This window comes from Poecile atricapillus, chromosome W (assembly GCF_030490865.1).
Source record: "Poecile atricapillus isolate bPoeAtr1 chromosome W, bPoeAtr1.hap1, whole genome shotgun sequence".
Taxonomy (NCBI): domain Eukaryota; kingdom Metazoa; phylum Chordata; class Aves; order Passeriformes; family Paridae; genus Poecile; species Poecile atricapillus.
Window position 1 is genome coordinate 47323364 of NC_081288.1, and position 27496 is coordinate 47350859.

General features: G+C 37.1%; 2 protein-coding genes across 7 annotated transcripts; one reads left to right on the forward strand and one right to left on the reverse strand.

Annotated features, from left to right (window-relative positions):
- Window positions 1-928: 928 nt before the first annotated feature.
- Window positions 929-15096, reverse strand: LOC131592216 (interleukin-1 receptor-associated kinase 4-like). Of its 6 annotated transcripts, none has more exons than XM_058863595.1 (11): window positions 14631-14964; window positions 13444-13589; window positions 12929-13126; window positions 12044-12204; window positions 11351-11415; window positions 10995-11109; window positions 8908-9017; window positions 5607-5790; window positions 4749-4811; window positions 3029-3187; window positions 929-2921 (listed from the first exon to the last, which is right to left on the reverse strand). In XM_058863595.1, exons 1-11 carry the CDS (start codon window positions 14789-14791, stop codon window positions 2886-2888), a joined length of 1398 nt encoding a protein of 465 aa, XP_058719578.1. In that variant the 5' UTR covers window positions 14792-14964; the 3' UTR covers window positions 929-2885. The 6 variants fall into 6 exon arrangements, with proteins under 6 accessions (XP_058719578.1, XP_058719579.1, XP_058719576.1 ...); XM_058863593.1 differs by lacking the exon at window positions 929-2921 and adding an exon at window positions 15038-15096 and having other exon boundaries at window positions 2948-3187; window positions 14631-14800; XM_058863592.1 differs by lacking the exon at window positions 929-2921 and adding an exon at window positions 14971-15073 and having other exon boundaries at window positions 2948-3187; window positions 14631-14800.
- A 317-nt stretch (window positions 15097-15413) lies between these two features.
- Window positions 15414-26355, forward strand: LOC131592474 (pseudouridylate synthase PUS7L-like). The gene is made up of 8 exons (XM_058864004.1): window positions 15414-16471; window positions 17128-17287; window positions 18242-18437; window positions 20093-20191; window positions 21694-21775; window positions 23101-23378; window positions 24961-25014; window positions 25596-26355. Exons 1-8 carry the CDS (start codon window positions 15583-15585, stop codon window positions 25917-25919), a joined length of 2082 nt encoding a protein of 693 aa, XP_058719987.1. The 5' UTR covers window positions 15414-15582; the 3' UTR covers window positions 25920-26355.
- Window positions 26356-27496: the final 1141 nt, after the last annotated feature.

Genomic DNA, 27496 nt, shown 5'->3' on the forward strand with positions numbered 1-27496 from the left:
TCAATGAAAATTTATAATAGAGTCTTAATAACTTTAGGAAGACTGTACACCCTTTCTAAAGTTACTGAGTTGCAAACTGTACAAAGCCACTTTATTCCAATGCAGTATCTCTAGATACATATCCTGTTCTTGCTTTTGTTCCTCAGCAGCCACTTATGGCTCATCCCAGCCCAAGGGCTGTGCAGATACCTCTGCTCTGGCAACTACTAGCCATTATCTTATTCCTCCTGTGGCCAAGGAGAGAACTGTTGCCCTTCCTACAACGTTTTCCTTAAAAGACAATTTTCTTTGGCTCATTAGCATTTTCTTTCATCTTGCTATTGCTTTCTAATTGTGGAATTGCAGTAAATCACTCTAGCTATTTTTCATTCACTTGTCCTTCCCTGGGTGACTAAATTGCTTTATAATCCTTAACATGCAAAAAGTTGGCTCCTTCCCTGAGTATTGTGATCCTCTGTTGCCCTCCATGGCACCTTCCCTGCTGAGACAGGATGTATAGAAACCAGATTAGCCCTATCTCTGCCCCATGTGGAACCCACCAAGAACTGTACTGGATTTCTCTCAGCTCCAGTTCTATGAAAGCAAATCATCCCATTACAAATATCTTGAATGACTCAAGTTACTGATCTGTGTCCTAGAAAGCCTTTTCATAGTAAATAATACAAGTATGTATTCTAGGATAAGGTTGTTGCAGGGAACAAAAGAAACTGAAGTCAGCTACTCTTATCCTCTGTTAGCGTCTAGAGAGGTTGACTTTACTGTATGAAGACCTCCAAAAAAATAAAAAAAATCAAGTGAGAAAGAACTTCCCTTTCTCCTTGTCCCCTATGTATTTAAAAAAATACCCAAACTTGCCACACAAGTTAGCTAATTTTACCTACTTCATATTTACCTCATATTTACTTCATTTACTTCATATTTACCTCATATTTTTATTCACTAAAGTTCAAAACTTTTTTCTAAATTGTATGAAACAGTAGCTAACATGCTTCATTTTTAGTGAGGAAGGGAAAACTACTGCCAAAACCTCACTGCTGAGATCAACACTGCAAATAGTAATGGTCTAGTATAACAGAGCAGGAACTCCCATCCTTGTAGTAGAGATTCTCCTCACACTGAAGAATATCACAGTTGGTGTATGAACAAAAACATTCTAGCACACCAGAGGTGAACAGAGCTGACAGTTGCTACAGCAAACACACTTCTGGACAACAACAGAGTTGTATTCCAGCTCCAAGGAATAGTAAAAAGCAGACATGATCTAGTAAAAAACCTTCACATAACAGCTGGAGATGCTTAAAACTGAAGAACGGCTTCAGCAGATCTTATTCTAATTTAGCTTTCTAGAAGCTTTTTTCTCCAGGTTCAGATATGTACAGCTTTATTCCATGCTGTAAGGTTACCATAATGTTATTAACAGAAATGCAAGGAACATAAAATGATTATTTCCAAGGCTCAAGGTTTTAATAGCAGTAAGAAGTAATAATGCAGAATTTTTATTTATATTAACAGGTTTCTACAATTTATACTAAAAAAAGCTAGAAGCCATTAGGTAGATGCTTCTTTCTAAATTAAGCCAGCAGTTTGAAAAGGCAATACAAAATTAATTAATAGCTAGAATTCTAATGATATCATTACATTAGAAATCATATTCTTCCTACAACAAATATATATTCCTGAATGAAGTCACACATAATCATAGAATTCCAAATTTAACTGTAGGCCAGACTATGTTCCTATCCCTAAGCAATTAAGAAAGTTCACAAGGTGCAAAATGAGTTTATATGAAAATAACATCTTTCATTTACAATGGTAATATATTCATACTTAGTCCAAAGTATCTGGAGTCTTAATAATCACCTTCATTCCATTTTTAGTCTGCTTTGATTTGTCAATGTTTCTATTTTAAAAAGCCTTCCATTTAGAGTTTTTGAAGTGTATTTTTGTATTTAGTTAATATACATACATATATATAAAACATATACATTAAAAATAGCTTAATTATTTGACTAAGTAAAACGTGGAATTGGTCTTCACATCACTATTCTGACCCCTTTAAGAAAAGCAACCATCTGTATTTATAATCCATATGGACTTCTCTCCTAAAGTACTAAAAATACTCAATCCTCCTAAAATAGTCAAAGTAGCTAAGAGTCTTCCTGTGAATAAAAATTAAATCGTTTGTCATCATAGAGTTCACTGCAAGAAAGCATTTGCAAGTGTAAATGCATCTGCACAGCAAGATAACTATTTTGCTTGGGAATCCTTGAAATTAAAAAAACAACCTAGAAAATGTCGTGCAGCATTTATTTGCCTAAAACTAATACCAAAAAGACTTGAGAACATTCACAAACAGTACCAGACCATTCACACTAACATGAACTCTCAAGCTAAAATATTAAGTAGACGCTTGTTTTAAATGGGTAACACTATTGTCATTTCCCAAAAAGACAACATTAAGTACCATTATATCTATTAAATGGTTTTGTCTTCAACAGACACAGGTCTAGTACACCTGATCAAGAAAGCAATTTGCAAAAAACAAAATTTTGCCCAGTTACCCAAACGCCTTTTTGTCAGACATACTAGATATTTGGAAATAAAAAGAATCAAACAGATTATAATATGGAAATGCATTTAAAAAGCTGCAGGAGAAGATGATGTAACAGCACTGCAATTTGTTAATACAAGAAAGAGTTTTCTCATGTTAAGGGCCCAGTGACTAAACATACGTGAAAGAGCTGTTGACAGGCTAACAACTCACCTTACATGTGCCTAGAAAGTTCTGGAAAGCAGAACCACTGATAATGTTGCACTAAATATTAATTAATAATTTGGTACTAGTGTCTCTATTACAGAAACACTGGTGTGTCAGAAGAAACACATTATGAAGTTTTTATCTCTTGGAGCTGCTGTTGGACCTGGAAGACAACAGACAGAAATGTAATTAATTGATACAGTAACCATATGCAGGGGACACACCCACCCACCCCCCCAAAATAAGCCTTTTATCTGAAGGACCACATACCATCTTAATGTCTGGCCTTCTGGTTTTTTTGTCATTCAGACACCGATCAGCAATTGAATACATTTTATGAATTGAAGGTACATCCCAGTCACTCATCTTTTCATCAACATAATCCTCAATAGTTGCATCCTCATCCTCAATTTCGTCTTTTATACTTAACTACGAGAGATTTTGAACCAACAAGCAGATAACATTTTAAGTATCTGAACAGCATGTGAGAGTGTAAATGAACTATTATTTTTTATTAGTTATTTTTATTCCATATAATTTTAATTACCACAACACCATAAAGAAAATTTCTTTAAGCTGTATCATACAGATTTAACTGCCTCCCACTTCGAGGCTCAGTTTTCTAGTCTTGTTTCTTTTGTAGGAGAAGAGGCTCAATCAATAAAATATCTTAAAAACCCACAAATATGCAATCTTAAGTTGGTATAATTTTTTTAATCATGTTTATGAAGTCTCTTTCTGTAAACCAAACTTCTGTCTCCAGTCTCAGTGACTGTGGTATCTACTGGAAACTTCTATTCAGAAATCAAATTTTAAATCTGACTAGTTTAAACCAAAAGGCCTCAGTTCCAACACACCTGAAGTGGGTTATCTGTAATCACACATACTGTTTGAGGAAGCATAAATGAATAAATATGAGGCAATGAGTAGAGGCAGATCATCTCCCTCTATGGGTCAGTCTGAAATTGCTGACCAACATTCAACTGCCTCAAAATTTTCCTTTCAAGCTAAGGATGCCATATGGTCTGACACTGACCATTCTCTTTATGGTCCCAAAAATACATTACAAAGATAAACTGTACCAGTCATATTCCTTATTAGATCCTATCTCTGAAAAAGCCCACTTTAAAAAACCTGAGTTCTCCAAGGTGTTTAAAAGCTCAACACAACAATTTTTCTGCAACCCCAGAAGATATAGCTTAGAAGGACAAGAAAAATCTACTAATACTACACTGGTATTCCTAAATATTTGGAAGAAAGTGATTTATACTGCTCCAAACAGTATGGAACAAAATCAATCCAGACCTCCATGTTATTTCATACTTAATAAATAAATTGGTCTTTATGTAAAAAGTATTCTAGGAAAATCTTGGACTAACTAGTTCAGAACTTAGTTTTAAGCTATGTGAAAAGCTAAATTATAAAAAGTCTTGTAAGGTTTTTAATTCAAGAGAGTGAACTCTGAGACATTAATTTCCTAATCAGTCAACTGAATTACTAACTGAATAGTAAAGAAAATTCAATCCACTCTTACTGTGCAAGAAAAGCCCTTACATTTCAAGCTTCACTAAGGTTAAAAGCATATGGCACTTGCAAATTGTTACTAAAGTTAAAGAAGATGGAAACTGATACAGAACAATAAACAAACAAGAGATGAACAATTCGGCATGTTTCAGAGAATGAGGAATTACCAGAGTATCTGGGAGTATGTTAACAGAGTACAATGGTATTTTAATAAGAAGCAGTACCAAAACAAAGAATTCCAGTATCAGATTAGGAGATGATGACCTTAAGGGATGAACAAATCTACCAGCCAAGAGATAAAAGTTTCAGCCTCACCTCTAAGACAAACATTGACAAAAAAAGCCGTTTTCACAACTACATTTTTTGATGACTAATTTGATTGTCTCAGAACCTGTTAACTGACTAGGATTTCATATAAAGTAATCCTGGAGCAGTTGGAGGGAAGGAGAAAACATAAAGAACATACCAGCAACTGTGGCTCCCGCTTTTCATCTACTGGAGGAAGACCCGTTATTATTTCTAGTAACACCTAGGAGAAAGAAGAAAGATCAGAACAGAAAATGAAGCATGGAGTAACACTTAGCACATATTATTTGAAAAAAGGAGCTTGACCTCCAGCCTGTCAACAAATACTTTCAGGATCTGTGTTTCTCCAAAGTTTTTCTATACAATTCATTGGTTTTGTTCCTGCCTTTATTTTCATTAACTGTTACTAGCAGCATGGCTTACAAATTTTAACACAAGTTATTCTCACTCTACATTGTGTTCCTTCACAGCAAGACTGAAGATTTCCAAACTATTCAAACATAGTGTTAGGCCTACCTTCCCATTAAACTAAATGCTATGAAGGAAGTGAGTCAGTATTGAGTAGGGTCTTGGCTCTGTTCAGAATGGATTCATTTTTGTTCCAAATATTAAGCTCATGTCTTTTTTGTACTCAGCTCTAAGGCAAATCCAACATGGGCATTGTATTTTTGCAGTTTATCATTGCTGAATACAATAAAACATTTTTGGATTATTTTCTTCTTTTTCAGCCTGAGTTACACTTTCGTGCAATACCATGCAAGCAAAAACAATGTTCCACACCACTTCAAACCACATTTAGCTAGAACTTGGAATATTATTTTAGTCTGGTCCTTCACATAGCAAATCAACATATTCAAATGATTTTAACACAGTCAAAGTTTAGAAACACTATCTTAAGAAAATATCTACAGGGAGAAAGAAAAATTATAGACCAGAGTAATAATTTTATTTTAGATACTCTATTTGTATGCTTTTATCATTTACCAAAAAAGTCATATATTGCCCACGTTCTACTTACTACTCCGAAACTGAAGATATCAGATTTTGGTGTGATCTCTCCTCGCAGAGCTTCAGGTGCCATATAGGCTGCTGTTCCAACAATTCTTTCAGTCATGATTGTCTGTGTGAATGTTACAGATGCTCTTGCAAGGCCAAAGTCAGAAATTTTAGGCACGTATGTGTCAGTTAATAAGATATTTGCACTGGTGGAGAGGGGAAGGAGGGGAAAAAACAAAAAAGAAAAAAGAATTTTCCAAACAGTACAGTAAACAGGTTTTATGACAGACTAGTAATTCTTCAGGAACCAGATGTAAACTACTATTTTGACTATCCTGAAAGCTAAGATATTTACATGAAAATCTAAAGGTATTTCATAAAACAAGTTATGTAAATTTAGTTTTGTTGGCAATTGCTCAATTTCCAAATTCCTTCCTCTAAATAAATGAAGAGCTGACTGCAAGATCCATCCATGTTTTCTCTTGTATGTGCATGCACGCATGCCAAAAAAAAAAAAAAAGGCAAAACAACAGAGCACAAGGAAAAAATCTAAACACTCCCCCTACCCCCAAACCTTAGAAATACAACACTCTTATAACAGACCAATTATGTTACATTTATGGTTTGGCTTTAAGAGGCACAATAGAGAATACTTAGCTCAACTTCTACTGGATCACAGTTTAATTCTTATAGTCTAAATCTCTTCTCAGAACTAACAAGAGCAGGGTTTTTATATCTATTATCTAATACTATGTCAACCATGATAAATTCATGTGCCAAATGAATAATAATACTCTCATTCTTGTCTTGAAAGAAAACCAGAAAACTTATTACTGCTAGAATATTGTATGTGCCGTGTTTTCACTTGACCTCCAGCTTTTACTTTCCTTAAAAAAAAAAAAGCAACCCTGACAAATGAGGCTCATCTCAAAGTCCTTAGCTTTCATAAAATACAGAGTGGAATGAATTACAGCAGAAATCTAGTGGGTTTTAAACTTGTACCACTAAGAACCATTTTAAAATAACTTGATTTAATATTTATGAAATCCTTCTTTTCTGATCCCTTTAATGGAACTATAAGAAAGCCACATGGCCTAATAGAACATGTAACACTTACTAGAAAGTTATATTTCTAACTTCCCCTTCTTCACCAAACCTGAACAAAATCAATACAGCTGTAAATTACAATGGATCACTTGATATTAGAACTGCTGTAAGTAATGCTAGATATATGACCACTACAGAAGACCAAACACTTGTCAAGGCATCATCCACCAACTGGTCTCCTGTTTAAAGCTCAACTTCTTAAAAAAAAATAAGAATAAAAAAAGAGAACAAGATCACAACTTCAGAAATGTATAAATGTCAGCTTCTTATCAACTTGAGTCAAGTCCAAAGAGTGGTCATTTTTTGGGGGTACACCAAAAAGAACACAACAAATGCAAGTTTTACTGCAACTTTTAAGATTCAAAAGAGAACTGAACTACTTCCTAGGCATAACCAATTCAAAAAACTATGAACAGCTGTGAGAACACACATTAAACCATGTCCCCTCTAGCCTAGAGAAGTTGTTCTAGAGCCTGTGTGTTTATGAAAGGTCTCTACATGTCACAGAAAAATGAAGACTGAAGTTAATCTTCTTAGATGTCTCTTCATCTAAGTGTTATCTGGGAATGGCAGCACTATTAATAGTACCAATCAAATCTACTTAACTATTCACACAAAAAATTGCAAAATGTTATCCAAACAAAAAAAAACCCCAAACCCCGATTTTCTAGAATGATCAACTCACAGCAGTTAGAAGGGCAGAGGCAATGTAAGGTAACAAGTGCATCCCTTCCAGTCATTACACTTCTCCAGAGGCTTAAGCAGGGAAGAAAGAAGAAACAAACTGTCAAAGCAGCAAGCACATACATGAGGCAGATGAAGCAAAAGCTTGCTCCCCAAAATCTGAAAGGTTACAAAAATGAAGTTGCCTGTATTTAGCAGAGTTGCCAGAAGCCAGAAAGCTACTGAAACATTCATCCATAACACTTAATTGGTCAGTTGCTCCTTCTTTACCCTCAGAAGGAGTAAGGCATTAGGGGCTTTACTTCAAAGATCTGGGCTGCTTTTTAAAAAATACAATACAGTAAACTGTAGCAGGAAATGGGAAACAAACAACAAAAACACCAGAAAAAGCCAACCAAAGTCTACAACAAAACCCTCACTTAGTCTGAGTTCTGATATCCGTGGGGAAAAAAAAAAACCTCTGGTACAACAAACAATGAACATTCATTATCATAGAAGAATCTTGAACTTCATGAACCTGACTGAAGTAATTTTACTGTATATTTTATGCATATATATACAAACATATACATCATACACATATATATAAGATATATATTTCAATATATATACTTTACATATACATATATTATAAAATACATATATATATATACATACATATATATTATAAAAAAATAGAAGCAAATCAAAGGAGACACTCCAAAAAAGTGCTCTAGGAAAAAAAAAGTGTGTTTTTATCTGAAAAATTCCATATTTAAAGATTAATTGTTGTTCAACAGCAGCTCCATTAGAAGCAGTTATTAAAGAACAGAATTTTGTGTGTTCTCATGGCACTCAACTATATGAAAGTAACAGATTATGATGCAATTTACAATTTACAGATTACATTTATAACACAAATTACAATTACAATGCCAAATCTCATGGCTGGAAAGCTGTCCAGCAGCTGAGGGAGCTGGAAGAAAAGGAGGCTCAGGGGAGACCTTATTGCTCCCTACAATTGTCTGACAGGAGGCTGGAGCCAAGTGGGGGTCAGTCTCCTCTCCCAAGTAGAAAGCAATAGGACAAGAGGAAATGGTCTCAATTTGTGCCATGGAAGGTTTAAATTAGGTGTTAGGAAAAATTTCTTCACCAAGTGAAGCAGTGAAAGAGGTTGCCCAGGAAAGTGGTGAAGTCAGCAGCCCTGGAGATATTTGAAAGAAATGTGGATGTGGGCACCTGGGGACATGGTTTAGCAGTGTACAGGGCAGTGCTGGTTAATGGCTGGACTTGATGCTAAAGGTCTTTTCCACCCTAAGTAATTCTATGGTCCTAACCCCATAATTATCTTCAGAAGTCTGTACTGGTCATGTCCTTGTGACACAGACAAGATTGTGGTGATGGATGTCACTTGCAGAAGATTGTGCCCTTGACTGAAGTAATGCTTTTTGTAGTTTGCTCTCTATAAAATTACTTTAACAGGGGAAAGATGAAAAAGAAAAAAGAAAGATGAAAAGGTGAAAATGCAGCCAGCAATAGTCTGCAGCTTTTACCTTTTAATATCTCTGTGAATATGATTATTTTCATGCAAAAAGTTGATGCCATTTGCTGTACCTTGAACAATTTTACATCTCATATTCCAAGGAATTGGTGGAGTTTCATCCTAGATTAAGAAGAAGAAAAGGCAAGTAAAAATCTGAAAAATATATATACGTACACATAAATCAAAACAAGCATACAAAAACCCCACAACCCAAAAGTGACTTCTTGCTATGTTTTATTGTTTTCAAGTAGATAATTAAAAACACTACCAGCATACATTTCTTAACTTACTTGGGCAGAAATGCATGCTTTTGTCACAGTACATTTTTTCCCTGCATTTTGCCCTAGATTAAGTTGCCAGTTGCAAAAAATGTTCTTGGTTTGAGTCTGACCCTCCAAGGCCAGCTGCTATCCGTTATCTCTGCAACTCCCACTTTGTACTAGCACTGATATCAGAGCCTTCAAGCCGAAGCAAGTAATTCAAAGCAATCCAAAGCTTTTATTAACAACAAGAAGTCAATCTTCCAGTGGTTTTGGATTTCTTGAGAGCTTACCTTTATTCATGCTACTAACTAAACCTTAGAAATAAGTACACCTACTTTTCAAAACCAGCTCTTAATCTTGTTAGGGGCCAAAGGAAGTGGATTACAGTATCTCACCATTCTACCGCTTCCCTTGGCTGCTCAACATCCAGACATAAGATGATACAAGCAAGAGTCTGTGCATCAAACACATCCAGTGAACGCACAAAATGAAGTCATCAGCAAGAACATATGTTCAAGTACAGTACTCACATCTCTGATCTGATTAGAGATTCTTTCTAATTTATAGATTCTGATTTAGATTTCTTGATTTATATCATAAATTTGTCTCTTCCTTCTAAAGGACTCCGATTTCTCCTTCACCTTGCAATTATCCCCAATCTTTTAAGCTCACTTGATGATAACGGCCCGTTACATGGATGAACATTTTCATACACACCCTTGTTAAGCACTGCTCATTTCTACAAATAAACTTGCACTATTCTTAGTTAAGATGTCTCTCTTCTGCACTGATTCAGTTAAAAAAAACAAAATAATTGCACATGTAGCAGCATATGCAAGCAAATTAATCAATCCAAACTGAGACAGCAGTCCTAACTGAGCTAGCCCTTTGCCCAAGTACTGCTACTCATTCTCATCATAGCACCACTTCCTTCCCACTGGAGCAGAAATATTTGTGCAGCCCTACGAAGGAAATGTCTCCAGGTGAAAATTAAATCTTTCACCAAGTATTACTTCATCAGCCTGATCAGTTCCCTTTTCCAGACCTTTCCCAGCCGATAGATGCTTGAAACAGTACAATCAGAGAATCAATGCAGAAAAAAAAGCAAGCCAAATATTTTAGGTCTGAGGACAAGGGTGGTTTGAAGTAGCACCAATTTAAAATGTTCACCAGATTACAATCTCAGAAACTGCAATTGCTTAGTATTAAGCAGATTTTTTTAACTCCTTCAACAAATTAAAACAAACACTGCCTTGTCTCGCTTACTATTGGACTGTGTGTCCTTGATACACAGAGTTGTCTCAACAAACCAAAGCAACTTATTATTTACTTAAGGCCAAGGCTAGAAGATTAAATCAGAAGCATTTACACAAAATAATATTTTTTAAAAATGGAATTCACATTTACTTAGGCACTTCAGAAAGAGACAAGCAGACTAGGAGCATTGTATTATAACCACTATCACAAGGACAATGAACAAAGGTCAATTTCACAGCACAGAATCTCAGGAACCAGCAGAGAACATGCCAACATCAGAACTGGGAACAAGACTGCAGCACCCTCTGCACAGCCTCACACAGGCATAGTCAGTCTAAGCCTCTGTGATGCTTCAAGTACCAGTACATGACGTTGTATTGTCAACCTGATTTGACTTTAATCCATCTAAAATGTTTGTGTAAAATCTTATTGGAAGAATACTTGTTATTAGAACACAAGAAGAAAGTAGTAAAACATCATTTGGCCATTGCATTTGAGTTCCATTTGAAAGACATTCCACAGATTCCTATACCTTAGCAAAGTAAGGCAATTGGAAGCTAGAAAAGATTTCACTTACCAGACAAGCAAGTCTGTCAAGCAATGAACCGTTGGGCATGTATTCATACACCAGGCATGGCTGAGCACCGTCACTTGAGAAACCAAGTAATTCTACTAAATTTTCATGCTGACACCTATAGCAAAAGAAAAATACCTGTCCACATTTGCTCTGAAAGACTCTCAACATCTGAGGAAAACATAAGGCAGAGGGAACTTGATTCCCAATGACTTGTTTCACCTCTAATGCACAAAGCCAGGTTTGTGTGGTGATGCTTTAAAACAAACAAAATGTGATTGTGCTGTATAAGAAACATTTTCAGTTAACATGCAAACTGTTATGTTAGAAAGACAAAAATTGTATAATGATGTACTCACTTTGCCATTATGTTTATTTCTTGCTCAAACTGCTGTTTCAAATCCTGAACACTAACATCAACCATCTATAAAAAGAAGTATTTGACATTAACATCACTGGTTCATAATAAAATGCACAGTTGTTCATTAAAAAAAAAAAAAGAATTGTAAGCCTCTCTTAGTTAACTTTTCACAATACACGTTCTACTCAGTTCTAAAATAAAATATCAGAACATGACTTTAAATCCTTTGGAACACTGTATAACTAGATAAATGGATCTAGTTTCAGCAGTCAGCAAAATTCAATATCCACACAAAACAGTGGTATGAAGACTAAAATTCTGTGACAATACATATTTAGCTTGTGAATCTCAGCCATCCTAATCTGAAATGGAAGCTTCCTTAGGACCCCTTCTCTTCTGGCACTTCTGAAGGGTAAGGGGAAAACAACTAAGGAAGCACTCTGGTCTTCCCAACAATGTGTTTAGCCCCTCAAAGGAGAGCTATGGAAAAGGGAAGAATTAGCTCCTGCGACTGTGCTGACTCACAACATTGACGGGACTAAGGATAAATTTCTTAATCCAACTAATGTGTAACATAGTGACAACACTTTTTGAAATGTATCACTCAGCACTTTTCACAATAAACAAGGTAAACAAGTCGATACTATAAAGTACACAGTCATTAAAATGAAAAATTCCCAGGACAACTCACAGCAATGAGTTTCTTGACAGCCACGTTTTTGCCATTGATGTAGCCTTTGAACACAATGCCAAAGCCACCTTCTCCCAGTTTATTACCTCCAGCTGATTCTGGTCGGGCATCAAAATTATTTGTAATGCTTTCCAAGTCATGAAACAAAAAATTCTGAAAATCTGAAAGACATTGCCATTTAGCACAAAACTATGTTTTCACTTAAGGAACAAGGTTTTCTGTTTCAGTTCTCTTAAAACAAAAACGTGTTATCACACAAAACCTGATACAGTGGAGTCCTACATCCAGCTCTGTGATGAAGATACCAGAAACACAAAACAAAGGCAGATAAACGCATATAATTATATATGCATAATTTTCTTCACAACTAGCACTGTAGCACACATCTGATTGTATATTGGATTCATACCTGTGATGCAGGTAGTAGAAGTTAGATGTATAGCAGATCACAGAGAGAGCCAGACTGCCTTATATTTAAAAAAATACGCCAAGGTTACATCATGTTTCTGGCAGCAACCCAAAAGTAGACCTTTAGGAAGGAATAGCTCAACCACACACTTTCCTAAAATGCCTTCTTTAGTCATCTTTTCTTCAGATTCTCAGTCATTTCTGACATATAAAATCTAGTTTTAAAGCACGAGATGCTAAAATAAGTATTGGAAATGGGCAACAGGATTATGTGTGGCAAAAAAGAAACAGCAGTTTAACTAACAGTTAAGTTTTCCATCAAATTAGGTGACTTACTGGCAAGATGCTCTTTCCCATAGATGCACATGATAGAAATAGAGTCATCACTCTCATGCACCGCTATGACTTATTTCACATGGGCTGAAGAACTGATCAGCAAAAAAACCAGCACTAAATTCTACCAAAGTAAACGTCTACCTGTGTTACTGGACTGTGAGCTGCAGTCTTCTTCACTTAAGTAGGAAGACTCTGAATGCTGCCTCTCAGTACTCTGAGCTAAAACAAGCTTTACAGATGCCACGTCTATTTCCTGTACAGGTAGTTGTTTCTCATGTATAGGCAAGGTTTCCTGTGAAGAAAGAGGTAATGTAACTTCTTCTGGCATCCTTACGGCTTCTGAAAAGGGAATTTAGAAAAAGTGTTAACTACATTAAGAGCCAGAGAAAAAAACAAGTAATATTAATGTCAGTATTTTTGAAAATGAGTAGACATGTATCACCAGGTTATAGTCTGCTACCATGTGTAAACTCCAGCACTCTCATTGAAACTTGAAACTCTTATTTAAAGTGTTACTGCAAGTGATAGAAAGTGGAAAATATATTCACGTTGGGTTATTTTAACCTAAGCCTTTCTGATTTTTAAGTCAGTGTGAAGCTCATTAGCATCTTAGAAAACTGAGAACACAGTACAAAATGTACAAGAGTAACAGTTACCTGGAAGCAAAAGGCTTGCTGGTGCTAGGAACTGATTCCTAATCAGCAGATCCACAAGATCAGCAACCGTGCAGTTTGTGGTTCCCCAGTCATAAAGCAATTCACATGTGGGGCTCTTTCCCATTTGTACAAATGTCTCAAATCTCCTTAAAAGATAAGTTAAAATCAATATTCAAAAAAAAGAAAAAAATTACATCAAGAAGCATGAAGGGAAAGAGATCAAAGGCAAATTACAAAAAATAAAAATCCATATTGAAAAAAAAAATTGAACATACTGCAAAAATCACAAATCTTCTGAAAACACAGCCAAAAAAACCTAAACACATTTAAAACCGTGGGAACACCATGCAAAATATGGGAAAAACTATGGGAAATACACATATACATGGCTTCAGCTATTCATCTAGGATCCATAATATATTGGCACCTTGGACTAACAGAGAAGAGAATGTCAGCCAGAGACAGAGAGTAAGTCAGACCCAGCTCAAATGGCAGAAACAATTGCTTTGCATCAATTTAGCATTCATACTCCATTTTGAATATTTTGTGATGGGCATTAAGAAGAAAATTAGATCCAGTATTCTGAGTTAGTACTACTATTGAAAGAAAAACAAAGATTTAGTCCTACTATCACTAGAAAAGACTGAAAACCCAAGATGATATATACAACATCAAAAAACCTCAGTCTTTGAAACAGCTTCAACAAGGATCCAACAAGCCCTTCAAGCAATGAGGCGCTCATAAAATATTGCGAGCATTACCTCTCACGTAAACTTGTTAGCTTTATGCCTCGGGCTCCCCACATTTGTTGGGCATTTTCTTGGAAAGAGTCAATTGGGAGTTACACTCTAGCAGTCTCTTGGGCACAGTAAGACCAACGTCTAATAATCTTTAGGGTACAGAAAGTTATGCAGCCGCTGCTATATTGCTAAAAATACCCATGTCTGTAGCTCTAATTAATCCTAATTTCTTCAGTCAATTTTCTGAGGCTTACTTAAAAACTGAGTTGCAGAACAATTAGGAGTAATTACCTTGCGGCCCCTAAGGAAACGGGATTGTAAAACCCAAGTGCCCACCGGCATACAAAGTGCAGCAAATTAGAGTAACGGGGTGGAAAACAGGATTAACAAGGTATTTGTGTTGAACGGGTAATGCACGAGTTAATGTTACGGACGTATATGTAAGACCTTATATGCACTTGGCTATATCTGCTTTCACCGGACGGGTTGGTTATATCCACCGCAAGTTTCTTCCACCCTTCCTGCGGGTCGATGAACTCTGCCAGCCGCCTCAAGAGCCCGTAGCTCAGGCAGCGGACGTACGTGGAATCCGTCACGGGCTCGCCCATCCTCCGCTCCTGGTGGGACACAGGGGTTACCCGTGCGGTTGGCCGGGAAGCGGCCGCCCAGCGGGGCGCCACAGCCGCCCCCCGGCCCGGCCACCCCCGGCGGCGCAGCTCCCGCCCACCATTCCCGGCTGCGAGCGCCCCCTGCACCCCGCAGCGGCGGCCTCCCGGAGTCGCCTCACCGTCGCTTCCGGGCCGCGGCGCCCCCGATCCCCCGGCCCACGCGCCCCGCCTCCCACCGGGAGTTACCGCCGCGCCGCTTCCCCGCCCCAATTTCAACGCTTCCCCTTTAAGGGAGTCGGGCCCATCCCCCGGTGCCTCTGATGTCACCGGCGCGGTGAGGACACAGCGGAAGCGCTCTCCCACCTGGCCTTCCCATAGGCGGCCGAAAGGGCCCCGCCCCCGGCGCGCCCCATGTCTGGCCGCGATGGGGGGGGGCTCGTTGGGCTCGTTGCCTCGTCATTCTCCCCGGCCCTGGGGAACTTGGAAACGTCCGTGGGCCCCTTTGATGGGAGGAGGCCGTGGCGCCCCCAGGCGGCGGCTCTCGGAGGCGCGTGGGGCTCCCTGCCCTCTGTGTCTGTCCCTGCCTGCGTCCCTGCATCCATCCGTCCATCCATCCGTCCATCCATGCATCCATCCATGCATCCGTCCATCCATCCCTGCCTGCCTGCCTCTCGTCCCGCCTTTCAGCAGCCCTTTTGGTAGTAGTTGATTCTGTTCCGCCCCTCTCCCTGTTTCCTTTCCGCCCGCTGCAGGTGCGGCGGGCCTGGCCGGGAGCAGGGCAGGCCGCAGCCATGCTGCCCTCCTTCAGTTACGTGACGGAGCACACCGGCTTCCGCGGCACCATCAAAAACTCTCCGAGGGACTTCCTAGTGACAGAGCTCGAGGTGCCCGAACTCTTCCTCAGGGACACCCGGGCTGGATTGCTCCAGAAGACCAGCGAAGCGCCGCCGGCACAGGGCAGCCCGTGCCCGCGGGAGCCCAAAAAGCGAAGGACGGAGCGCCCCGGCCCGGGTGCCCCCGAGTGCCCCCGGGATGCTGCGCCCGGGCCCCCAGGGCGCGGCCCAAGCCGGGCGGCAGGCGCATCCCCCAGCAAAAGTGAGCGTGAGGGAGACCCCGAGCTGCAGTCCGGTTTCGGGGAGGCCCCTGTGCTGGAGTCCTTACTCGGCAAGCCCGTGAGCGAGCTACTCAGCAAATTTGCTTGTGATCTGAAGGATGCGTGGGGCTTGGAAAACAACACGGATGCTGGCACTAGGGAGTTCTCGCTAGGACCCAGGTTGGACAAGAAAATTCGAGCGGATTTACACAGTGCTGTTAGGCAGAAATTCCCCTTTCTAGTCACTGTTACAAAAGACAAAGAGATTATTGTAAAAGAAAATCCTGATTACAGAGAACTTTGTCAGTTAGTGACTGAAAAGGAAACAAGTGATTTCTTTAAATTTTTAGATGCAAAGATAGAAAATTCTACATTTTCCTTTGAGCCTGATGGAAACAAAGAGCACAGAAAAATAGTTCACCACTTTATCAACAGAAAGTTTGGAAAGCTTTTAGAAACAAAATCTTTTACTGTGACAGATGTCAATGATCAGCCAAATATGTCAATAATGGTACGGTTTCGAGAAAAAAAATGGTCCAGAAAAAGGTCTGCTGGTGGTTTTCAGGAGAAGCAAGATGTTTATACAGGTAAATACCTAATTGTTAGTGAAAATGACAGGTATTATGGTGTTCTGTAGAAAGACTGAAACTCAGGATCATTTTTATATGACACATAGGCCTAGTCGACCCATTGTTTATGTTGAAATAAATCATTATCAGTGCAGTGCTGTTACATCCCTGCAGAATGAAATGGAGGAATCAAGTTACTGCAGTGATTTGACATTAACTGCTCACTGGTAGTGGTTATGGTTCTTTTGATTGTAGCCACTAACTAACTCTGGCTTTTCCAGGGTGATAGCTTTCCCTTGAAAGTAATTGTGGGAGTTTAGGAGGTGCATGTAGATATTGAACGAGTTAGTAAGGTTAAATTTGACTTATGATCTCATTCTTTAAAGCAGTTTCTGATACAGAGAATGTTTCTTGCAATACATCCATGAATGTCTGTTGCATTTTACGAGGTAATATTTTTAAAGGCATCATGGTTTTTTGGTTGGTCTGAGTTTTGTGTAATGTTTTTATTTTTTTCCTTCTGTGCTGTAAAAGTCCCATTTGCTTTAGTTTTCAGTTTCTTTGCAGTTTACAAGCTATTACAGTTTGAGGGAAAGAAGAACCTGCCCATCTGTCATGGCAGAGCACTGAAACATAAAGGGGAGTTCCTAATAATTCTGAGATGATTGTTTCAGCTTTCACCCTTCAGAAAGAAAACCTAGAAACGCTAGAAGCAATCAGCTTGTTGGCAGCTGAACTTGATGTTCTTCCTTCAGACTTCAGTTACACTGGCATCAAAGATAAGAAGGCTATCACTTTGCAGCCTATGGTTGTGAAGAAGGTGACTCCTGAGAGGTACTTGGAATCTGGGTGCAAGCAGTTCAGCATCTAGGTTTTGGTATTAATAAGTATCAAAATGGTACGATCTCTTGAAATGTTCTTGATGTGTCTTCCCCTTGGCTGTATAGAGCACAGTGGAAATTGCTTTAATCTTTTGTGGCTTTAGGAAATAACCAACTTACCACTCAAGTCAATGGTAAAACTCCACTGGAAACTGGAGGCCAGTTGTCCAAGAGATAATTAGCAAAACTTCACGTTAGTGTTTAAATGATGAAGAAAAATAGATAAATGCATCCACACAGCAGGATAAATAAATATTTTTTATAAATAAAGAGTTTATGAAGTTATTAAAATACTGCTTAGAATTCAAGCTCTTATGCTGAAATTTTCCTTTGATTTGAATGACTGTTACTTACACATAAGAACAAGAGATTGAGTGGATATTTTAAAGGATAAATATTTGAACTGTCAGGTGTGTTTCCAATTACTAGCATGTGTGAGCACACCCAAAGAATCAGCATGTTGAATTGTTTATGTTAAAGCTGACTGAGAAAGAGCAATTGTGTTTTGGAGTCTGCTACAGCACATTACCTTTTCTTTGCCTTTCTCTTTAATAAAAAACAGATTTTGAGGAGTGAAGAGTAAGAAAATGACTAGTTTTTCATGTTAAAAAATTAAAAATTCATTGCAGTTACTCTGAGAAAGTTTGATGAATTGCTTTATTCCAGCATCTGTCAATATAATAAAAATGCCAATGATGCAAATATTTATAAAGTATTTCTGGATTATAACTAAATTTTAAGACTTCTATCTCTGCATTTGATTTGGTTTTCTCATAATAATTGTTTTACAACCCATTTCATTTTTAAAGTATTTTTAGTGTCAGTGCAAAGGTGAAAAAGACATTCATTAGGAGTTGTATAGCTTTAGTAGAGGATGGTTTATAATTTTTCCTAATTATTTATTCAGCTTGAAGGAAATTGGAAACAAAATGGAAAAAAAGGGTATGAAAATATACAACATCCGTCCAGCATGCCAGCACCTCAGACTTGGTCAGCTGAAGGGCAATCACTTTGACATAGTTGTGAGAGATCTCCAACACCACAGTCATGACTCTTCTGCAGATCTGAAGGAGAGAATATCTGAAGCAATAGAAAGTGTTGAGGTAAGAAAGGCTCATGGTTGCTGATAATGAGCTATTTACTGTTACAAAAAATACTTTTAAGGAAAATGCCTGAAATAGCACAACAATGGCAATATTTTCCAAGTTTGGTGCTTTTTTCATTTTCTGTCCTTCCTGCATTTTTTAGGGAATCAGGAGTAAAATTACCTTCCAAGAAGGGACTACAAGTGAATTGATTTTGTGTTACAGACTGGAGACCCCAGTGTGGGGCAGCAAAAGACAAGGGGAATTCAGTAACAAATGAATATGGATATAAGAGGGATTGCTACACCCAAAATGATGGGTCTCTCTGTGGCAGATGAAGGGGGTAACAATGTACTTACACACCCATATAATGTGTATGTGACATGTGTATATACACACATATGCTCAGTGCACATGACAGCTGGTTGCCTTTTTTGGTTATGTGAGGAACATGCATGGTTGGCTTGGATGAAAAACTTTAATGGTATGAACATATGTGGAATGTCCATCTCCGAGAAGGATTCCCCTGAAATGCAGTGGATTTTGATTCTGTTTTCTGTAGTCCCTGAAGGAAACTCTGATCATCAGACATTCGTAAACCATTAAGAAAAATAAAAGAAAATAATGGAACGGAAAACCAGTAGATGTTTTTTACAGTATTTATTGTCTTGTCCTATCTTTCAAAATAATGACTATAATATAAATTGCTTTAAGAAGATTAATCCAGGAATAAAATTTTGAATAAAAACTATCCAGTGTGAAAAAGCAAAATACATTACATGTACTTTGGAAATTAATTTTATTATTGAGGAAAGTATTCAGCTGGTACTATAATGCTTTCTTCACTCCATCTTATTTGTTTTATTTTGCTGTTTGGAAAATAAACACAAATTCCTATGACTGTGTGTCTTGCTTTATTAGATTTACCTTACTGGTCAGAAGATGAATGACAAAACAGGATATGTATTAATCCAAAATATGCATTTTTCATCTTCGGTGATAGCAAAATTGTGTATGGGACCTATAGGTGTCCCAAGCAAGATTATAAAATTTGAACTTAATAGCCATTTGCAAAACAAGTATATGATTTTGTTTGTCTGCTCCATGTATACTTACTGTTTTGTGGAAAAAGGTGTTCTCCTTAGGTCACATAACTGTGATTTTACTTCTCACATGTGACCTTGAATTCATCTGATTTAAAATCCCAATTCAAAGAAGTGTTCACCTTTGACCTTTATATTGCAATAACAGAAATTATCTCATGTGAAAAAGATTAGTGTTTTTAAGAAAAAATGTCCAGTTCATTAGCTGTGCTGCATTTGCTTGAGTAGAGATTCCATATTCTGACACATTTAAAAAGCTTAATTACTTTGACTTGACCTATAATTACAATTATAATAATTAACTATATAGAAATAATTTGTTTCATTTACCTGGGATCTTTCTAGTGATGTGAAGACAATGGTAGAACTTGATAGTCTTTTTAGACGTCTTTTTAGTGCCAGAATTTTGCAATGGTATATGAGTATTTCTTTTATTTCATGTTACTTCTGATTCTGGTTTTATGCATTTTGGATGTAAATATAGATGTGTATTGTGTGTTGTATGCCCGGTCTTATTAATCATGTGCAGTACTTTCATGCATGTAACGTGTTTATTCTTTCTCATTCTAGATAAAAGGTTTTGTGAATTACTATGGACCTCAGCGATTTGGGCAAGGACAAATTGTTCAGACAGATCAAATAGGATTGGCTTTACTGAATGAAAAAATGGTATTTCCATTTTGTAATTTGAGTACTTACTGTCAAGAGAATTTCATACTACTGTTGCAATATCTAGCACTGGAGTTGACCTTCTGAGTGAATAATTTCATTTGTGAGATAAATTCATCTGTGTGCTGGAGCAATTGCTAGATCATTTTTGATAACAACATAAGCATGAAGATATTCATACTGAAACTAAAACCTTTTTTTAAACAGCAAGTGAAGCTTTAAATAGTTCTGGAGTGATAGTTCTGTCTGTGATTGGAATGTGATTGGGATTGTCATCATGCCAGTTGGCAGGAAAGTGGTTGCATTCCATACAGGGTTTGAACACTGAAAAGAGGCAGTCTTCATACAGTGTTTATTCATGGTCCTGATTGCCTCTGAACTGTAACTTCTTTATCCTGCTGGGGGTCTATTTATTCTTAAGAATGTCACATAAGCTCATAAGAAAGGATTTGCTTTTTCAATACTGCGGTAATTTATCTGCTGTATAGAAGAGATTGCTGTTTTCCATTATTCGTTGACTATTTTCCCAAGCTCTCAGTTCTGAGCTTATTAAGTAATAATTAATAAGATAAGAGTAATGTACTTTTCAGTGTATGTGATACAGTGTTTGGCACAGGTAAAACACTAATCAGACACTACAAAGTCAAAAAGATACTTGAGTATCCTTCTAATCTTGTTTTGATTCTGAGAAAAATCAGGAAAACTTATCTTTCAAATACAAGATTCAAGATTTGAGGGCAGCCCATGAAAGTTGCTGTTGATGTATCTGACATCAGATAGCAGTTGGACCAGATGCCAGTCCCTGAGGAGTAATGATTTAAATCCTTAGTCTTGACTTAGTTACTTTAATTTGAAATAATTAGGAACTACTATTCATATTAAAAATGTGCCAGTATGTGCTTGCACAGTCCAACACAGAGGAGGACAAGAGCCAGGTGTCACAGGTTGGTAGAAGTGCTAGTGAATTGAGCAGCTCTTCATATATTGCAAGTAGCAGAGATTACTGTAGTGTTTTCCTTGTCACAGTGTCATCTAACCTAATACAGATTAGTATTAAAAAACAAAATAAAAAATAGTTGTCCCTTTGTATGAGACTGTGGAAAGTCTCATACTAAAGTCTGGAAAGTCTCAGTCTAAATTTTGTATGAAGCATGCAGGATGGAAGGAAGGAGCCTTCCTGTTCAGGATAGAATGATGACAATTTCAGGTGGAGAAGTTTGAGCTGGATGACTAAGAAAGTGATTGGTTTCTCACAGAGCTTTGAGAACTTTTACATTTTCTGGGTGACTAAAACCTCTTTTTAATCTGAGAAGGGACACAATACATTGTTCTGTGATTCAAGGGATCTTCTGTGAAAGGGCAAATTTGATTTTGACTGTAAAGAACTGATTTAATATTGAGAGCTTGCAGTGTATGTTAAGGCAGAATCAGATGCATGATAATCTGTTTGGCTGAAGAAATAGTCGTATTTAACTGAAAACAAAATAAATTGTTCTTTTAAGGTGGAAGCTGTGAAGTTATTTTTCACACCCGAAGATACTGATGATCCTGTAAACAGTGCAAAAAGATACTTTCTTCAAACTGGTATGTCCACTTAAATTGTCCATGTATTTATGTAGAGTCAATATTGTGAGGTAACAAGGTGTTGCTGCACAGGGAGATACTTTTTATTTTCCTCTGCTTTATGCCATTTATACTTGATTCTGTGAAACTCAATAGAGTTGCACATTTAAAAATTGTATGAGGATGAGTCCCTAAATGTGCAAAATAGTGGAAAATTAATGTACTACAGGTGCAAGAAAATAGAGAAGCAAACACTGTGTATCATAATACAAGAGACTAAGATTTATCTGAGGAGTTCTGGCCTACTTCAATTTGTCTGCTTTTGGATAATGAACTTCTCCCTAGTGAGGGAGTATTCAGGAATGCAGCACTCAACACATACTCAGAACTTAACACATCTACTTTCTTTCTTTCTTGAACTAAAATCAGCAAAATAGGTCAAAGGCAGTAGTGTGCCAAGTAGAGTGCTCTGTTTGCCATATTTATTGCTTTTATTATTCATCTGAACTTTCTCACCAATTTGAAGTCGCTCTCAACTTCAAATGTATTTTTCTTTTCAAATATTCCACATCTATTAGCCTGCTTATCACTTTAGATTGACATACCAATTATGATAAATAGCTCTAAAAGACAAAGGTATGTTTGATTTCACAAAAAAATATAAGATGAATGATTCTGTTCTGTACATGGCTGTATGATGCATGGAAAAACATTAATGTGAACCCTGAAAGCAGCTGCTTGCCTTTTCCTGAAAGCAGACGTAGAAGTCTGTGCAAAAGGCTTCATCAGGTAATCACTTGTAATATGAAAAGAAAAAACCCATAAAATTTTAAACATACAGCATTTATATAATGTAGTAAAAATCTGATTAAATGCATTTTCATCTTGGTTAAGGGTCAGACTTCCCTGAGGCCAATGTAATTTTTGCCTTTAAAATAAAGACATGGTTCTTACCTGCTGTGAAATACATCTTGTGAAATGATGAGAAGTAGAGATTTAATATTCTTTTATAGCTTGGTTTATACTTTCAGTTACCTGGTTCAAAAAAACCCCTTTTGAGTATAAAGGAAGATTCTAAAAAACAAAATTGTTCAAATTAGGCCAAACAACTGAATGATAGCTAGTTTAATTTATAGTGCATGAAACAGAAAAAAATCATGGGTCTGTGTTGATAGGCACACAAGATGAAATTTGTCTAACGTGACACGTTGAAGGAAAGGAAATAATCAAAGCATGTAGACATGATTGACAGCTTTTTTCCCTATTTGTTTATTTTGTCTTTTTAAATGTCAGGTAATACTTGAATAATCAGGGATTACTGACATGGTTATTTTTGTTTATATCAGAAGATGCAAAGGGCACGCTTGTGATGCTGCCAGAATTTAAAGTAAGAGAGAAGATGTTGCTACGAGCTTTAAATCGCTACGGTGTAAATCAGGAAGGTTGTACCAAAGGATGGCTCAACATTCCTCACTCGTTGCGCATATTCTATGTCCATGCTTATTGCAGTAAAATTTGGAATGAAGCGGCATCATATAGGCTGAAGACTTATGGCTCAAAAGTGGTTGAGGGTGATCTTGTCTTCTTGGAAGAAAATGATGAAAGCATTTCCCTGAATGACAAGGTGAGTCTTCTTGTAAAGTAGTTCTTGTAAAAAGAAAAACAGCAACAACAAAAAAAACCCAAACAACTTAATGCACTTGAATCCATAAGCAGGCATACTCTAATGCCTTTATTTTGGTTCATTCATTAAAATATTTAATATTTGTAACAAAGTTAAAACACATGATGTATGATTTTTTATTTTTATTTTTTTTTGTTTCACCATAAATAGACTTACAAGCTTTAATCTGTTTTGGCTGTTCATTTTGTTCAACTGAGAGGAAGGAACAGAAGGTTGGAAATGATACATGTGAAAATTTAGTCTCCATAGTATATAATGTTCTTCTTAGGGTCTGACTGGGTAAGACTTTCAGAGTAGACTCTGAGTGTACCCATATTACTGGTCAGTGCAGATCTGAGTCTTGCTCTCCACATCAGGCCTTTCCTAAATACAATGCTGAGTGTGAGTTCAGGGTGAAAGGTGGCCTCAGGCTGAGCTAATAATCCCGTTGCAGCTACAGAGGCAAAACATGTTTAGCACAATTTCACTGGTGCTGGCTCTAAACTGGTAGCAGCTGTTCAAAAAATGCAGCAGTCTTCTTGGTAAGGTAGTAAAGGGCAAGGGGGTGCTTCTGCTTGCCCATAGCTCAGCCTGGGAGCTATGCATGAAGCCATAGGTCAGCCAGTGAGTAGAATCCGGCAGTGAAGTGTCTGGTCCCAGGTTCTGACATGCTGAAGTTCATTCTGAAGTGCTCTCTTCTTTTAGGGTTAGCATACCTTATTGTGAAGACAGTTGCCAAGTAGCAAGTGGTAGGACAAGAAGAAATAGCCTCAAGTTGTGCCAGAAAAATTTAGATTGTGTATTAGAAAATATTCTTCACCAAAAGGGTTATCAAGCACTGGAACAGGCTGCACAGAGAAGTGGTTGAGACACCATCCCTGGAGGTATGTGATAAGGGTTTAGTGGCGGACTTGGCAGTGTTTTCAGCTGGATATCTTTATATGTCTATCTTTCTCCTGATCAGATCAATCATCAACTGTGCGGTATTTTACTGGAGAATAAATAGGTGTGTGCAGAGGCAGAATGTAATTAATTTCTTTTGGATAAACCTCTAACAAATTTGAGGGCAAGAGCATTTGAAAGGTTACCTCCAGTCCCTATGGAGTAGCTTGTGTTTCAACTGAGATTTTTCTTTACCAATATTTTTTAGAGTGAATGTTAATGAAATAATTAGGTAAAATAAAATTAAAAGCAGATGTATTAAATTCAGTATTGAGCTACTGAGTTTTATGTAGATATATTCCTTCTTAATATAAAACATTTTTCTTTGTATTTTTACATTTGCTGATGAAGCACAAGCTAGCATTGACTTTGTTAACTTCAGATTCAAAGAATAGTAGTGGTAATGCCATCATCACTGATTAATTTAAAGTAAGCATATCTTAAGATTTTTTTCATACATGAGTTTATTGCCCCTGCAGTAGTCAAATAACCTTAATATTCTTTGCAAGTTTGTGAGTACAGTGCATAATTCCTAAAAGAAAACATATGTTTTTACTTTTTAAAAGGTTGGTGTTTTTTTTCTTCTTGAATATCTTGTCAGGTTCATGTAGTCACTGCTTCAGAAGAATCAGCTAACAAATACTCTATATACCAAGTAAGTCTGTATAAAAAATGCTGAGTTGTTGATCTTTTCATTTGATTAAAATGTTTTGTTTTAAATAATGTGATTAATTTAACTGGTGCATTCTCCATCCCTGCCAGAATGTTCATCAAAGAAAATACATGTAAGCTAATTTCCACTCTCATAACAAATTTTCTTTGTAGTGGAAATAAGTACAGTGTCATTTGAAGTATGGCAATATTTATCCTGAAGCAGAATAATTCGGGAAAGATTTCAGTCTACTGGGAAAAACTTTCAAAAGCAGTTGACATTCTAATTTTTGAAGGTTTCAGAGTGTAGTTGTGAAGTCTTGCATGGCAACTGACTATATGGCAACTGAATGTCTTTACTGCTGTATACTGCTTTGTTTTACGAATCCTGGTACATTGATTATTTTTTCTGCTTTAATTACATTCAATGTACCTGCCACGCACAGCTTCATTTCACAAGAGAATCTGCTGGTTCACTATTTCAGGCCCCAAAACAAAAGATTTAAACACATTTTAAGTGATCACATTTATTTAAAGGGGAATGGGTGAGCATTACCTCAAATATATTTGTTTTTTTCTTTGAAGGTGGTTCTTCCAATGGTGGGACATAGTATCAAGTACCCCAGCAATAAAGTTGGACAATGGTACCATGAAAGGCTTTCTAAGGATGAGCTGGAGTTGTGCAAATTCAGAGTGTCTCCGTTACAGCTGAATATACCTGGATGCTACAGATTCATTTTGAAAAATGTTCAGAATCTCTCATATTTTTTGGAAAGTAGTGAAAAAGAGATCAAAATTGAGGACAACCATCTGAATGATTTAAAACTCTCTCTTCATATATCATTTGACCTTGATCCTTCATGTTATGCAACAGTCTGTCTGAGAGAAATAATGAAATGTGATTTTTAAGATTCCACTTAATGAAAGATTGCAGGAATATTGTACAAAGTTGGCATTTTACATGTAATGCCAAGAACATAAGGGAGAATAACATGTTTAAGTCATGAACAGGTAAAATTTGTAGATTTTGATTCAAACAGATAAGGGAAAAAAATATTGCCAAAATACTTTGGAATATTTCAAAATCATTCCAAACTCTAAATGGATTTAATTCATTGGAGTAAAGCTCTTACAGCAGGCTGGTCTAACAGAAGTTAAAGAAGCCATGGGCAGCCAGCATGAATTTCCTGTTTGCATAGACATCTGGTTTACAAAAAGCCCTGGAAAAGTATGTGCAGCAAAAAAATGTATCTTGTAATTCATAGTAATTTTATAAATGTTTTGTAATAAATGCTATTCAAGCAATAATGTTACAAGTTTACAGCCTAAAAGTTTCTAACTAAAAAGTTGTTGTACTGAGGTTTCCTTAATACATTGTGTTTCATTGTGTTCAGGTACTTAATGTTAAAAGGTTAAAGTCCTGAGTCAGCAGTGACAAGTTGTTGGTTGCTTTATCAGACATTTGGTGAATGCCTAAAATTAAGTTAATGCTGGTGATTTCAAGATTCAGTAGTGCATAGCTGGGAGTGCCTATTTCAGCACTGACCAAAGGGATATTCCACACCACAGAAAAAGTATATAAACAAGTATATAAACTGAGGGGAGTCACTTGGAAAAGGAGCTGATCTGGGTTTGGGAAGGGAGGTCTGGCATCAAACTGAGGATGGTGAACAATTGCATTGATCAGCACATTATTTTACCCTTTTTATTATCTTTATTACTATCATTGTTTTGTGGAGGCAGTTAAACTAGGGACCAGAGACCTCTTCCAACCTGGATTGCCTGCAGATGGCAGCATAACTTAAAGCAGGAAAGCCTACTCATTTTTATTGAGCAGGAATTAATAATATAAATTGATTTCTGTTTGTTGCATCAGTTGATAAAATGATTGCATCATTTTTCAGATGATGCTAACAGCTGAGTATGGTAAATTTCCCAAGCTTGAGAATGATAGGAATAGGAAAAATAGAGATAAAGCTCACATAATTTCAATGCATGTATAAAACTGTGCGGCAATGAAAGATCCAGATAATTCTATACCTTGAAAAAGAATATTACTCTGTAAGTCTGTGTCAGTAATTCAAAATTTGATCCTTAGCTTTTATATGAAGAATTAGACTGTAATGCACACAATAGCTACAAAGCCACTTCAGGTGTCTTACAATGCTTGTTCTATTACAGTGCTTACTCCACATATCACATTTATGTTATACAGGTAAAATGATAAAAAAAATCCATTTCCCTGCCATGACCCAACTCAGTCAACTTTCTTCTGTCTTTGCTTTTCAGTATCACTTCTTCTGTCTTCTACCTGCTCTTAAAAATCCCTCCATTTTAGAAAATTATTTTTAACTTAAGTAATTGTGGTACAGCACAGTTCAAAAAGAGTTGTCGCATCAGCATAGGCATGGAAAAGTGCTCCAGTGCAGACAGGAAGCTGCATGCAGTTACAATGAGCAGAAGAAATAAACTAGCACTAAAGTTCT

Excerpts from the sequence above, each read along its gene's own strand:
- LOC131592216 (XM_058863593.1), bottom strand. The coding sequence starts at position 14,791 with ATGGGCGAGCCCGTGACGGATTCCACGTACGTCCGCTGCCTGAGCTAC. Across the intron at positions 11,416-12,043 it reads CTGTCAAGAAACTCATTGCT|ATGGTTGATGTTAGTGTTCA; the intron begins GTGAGTTGTCCT and ends TTCTTTTTATAG. Across the intron at positions 5,791-8,907 it reads ATTCACAGAGATATTAAAAG|TGCAAATATCTTATTAACTG; the intron begins GTAAAAGCTGCA and ends CCTCTCCACCAG.
- LOC131592474 (XM_058864004.1), top strand. The coding sequence starts at position 15,583 with ATGCTGCCCTCCTTCAGTTACGTGACGGAGCACACCGGCTTCCGCGGC. Across the intron at positions 16,472-17,127 it reads GAAGCAAGATGTTTATACAG|CTTTCACCCTTCAGAAAGAA; the intron begins GTAAATACCTAA and ends TGATTGTTTCAG. Across the intron at positions 17,288-18,241 it reads AAGAAGGTGACTCCTGAGAG|CTTGAAGGAAATTGGAAACA; the intron begins GTACTTGGAATC and ends TTATTTATTCAG.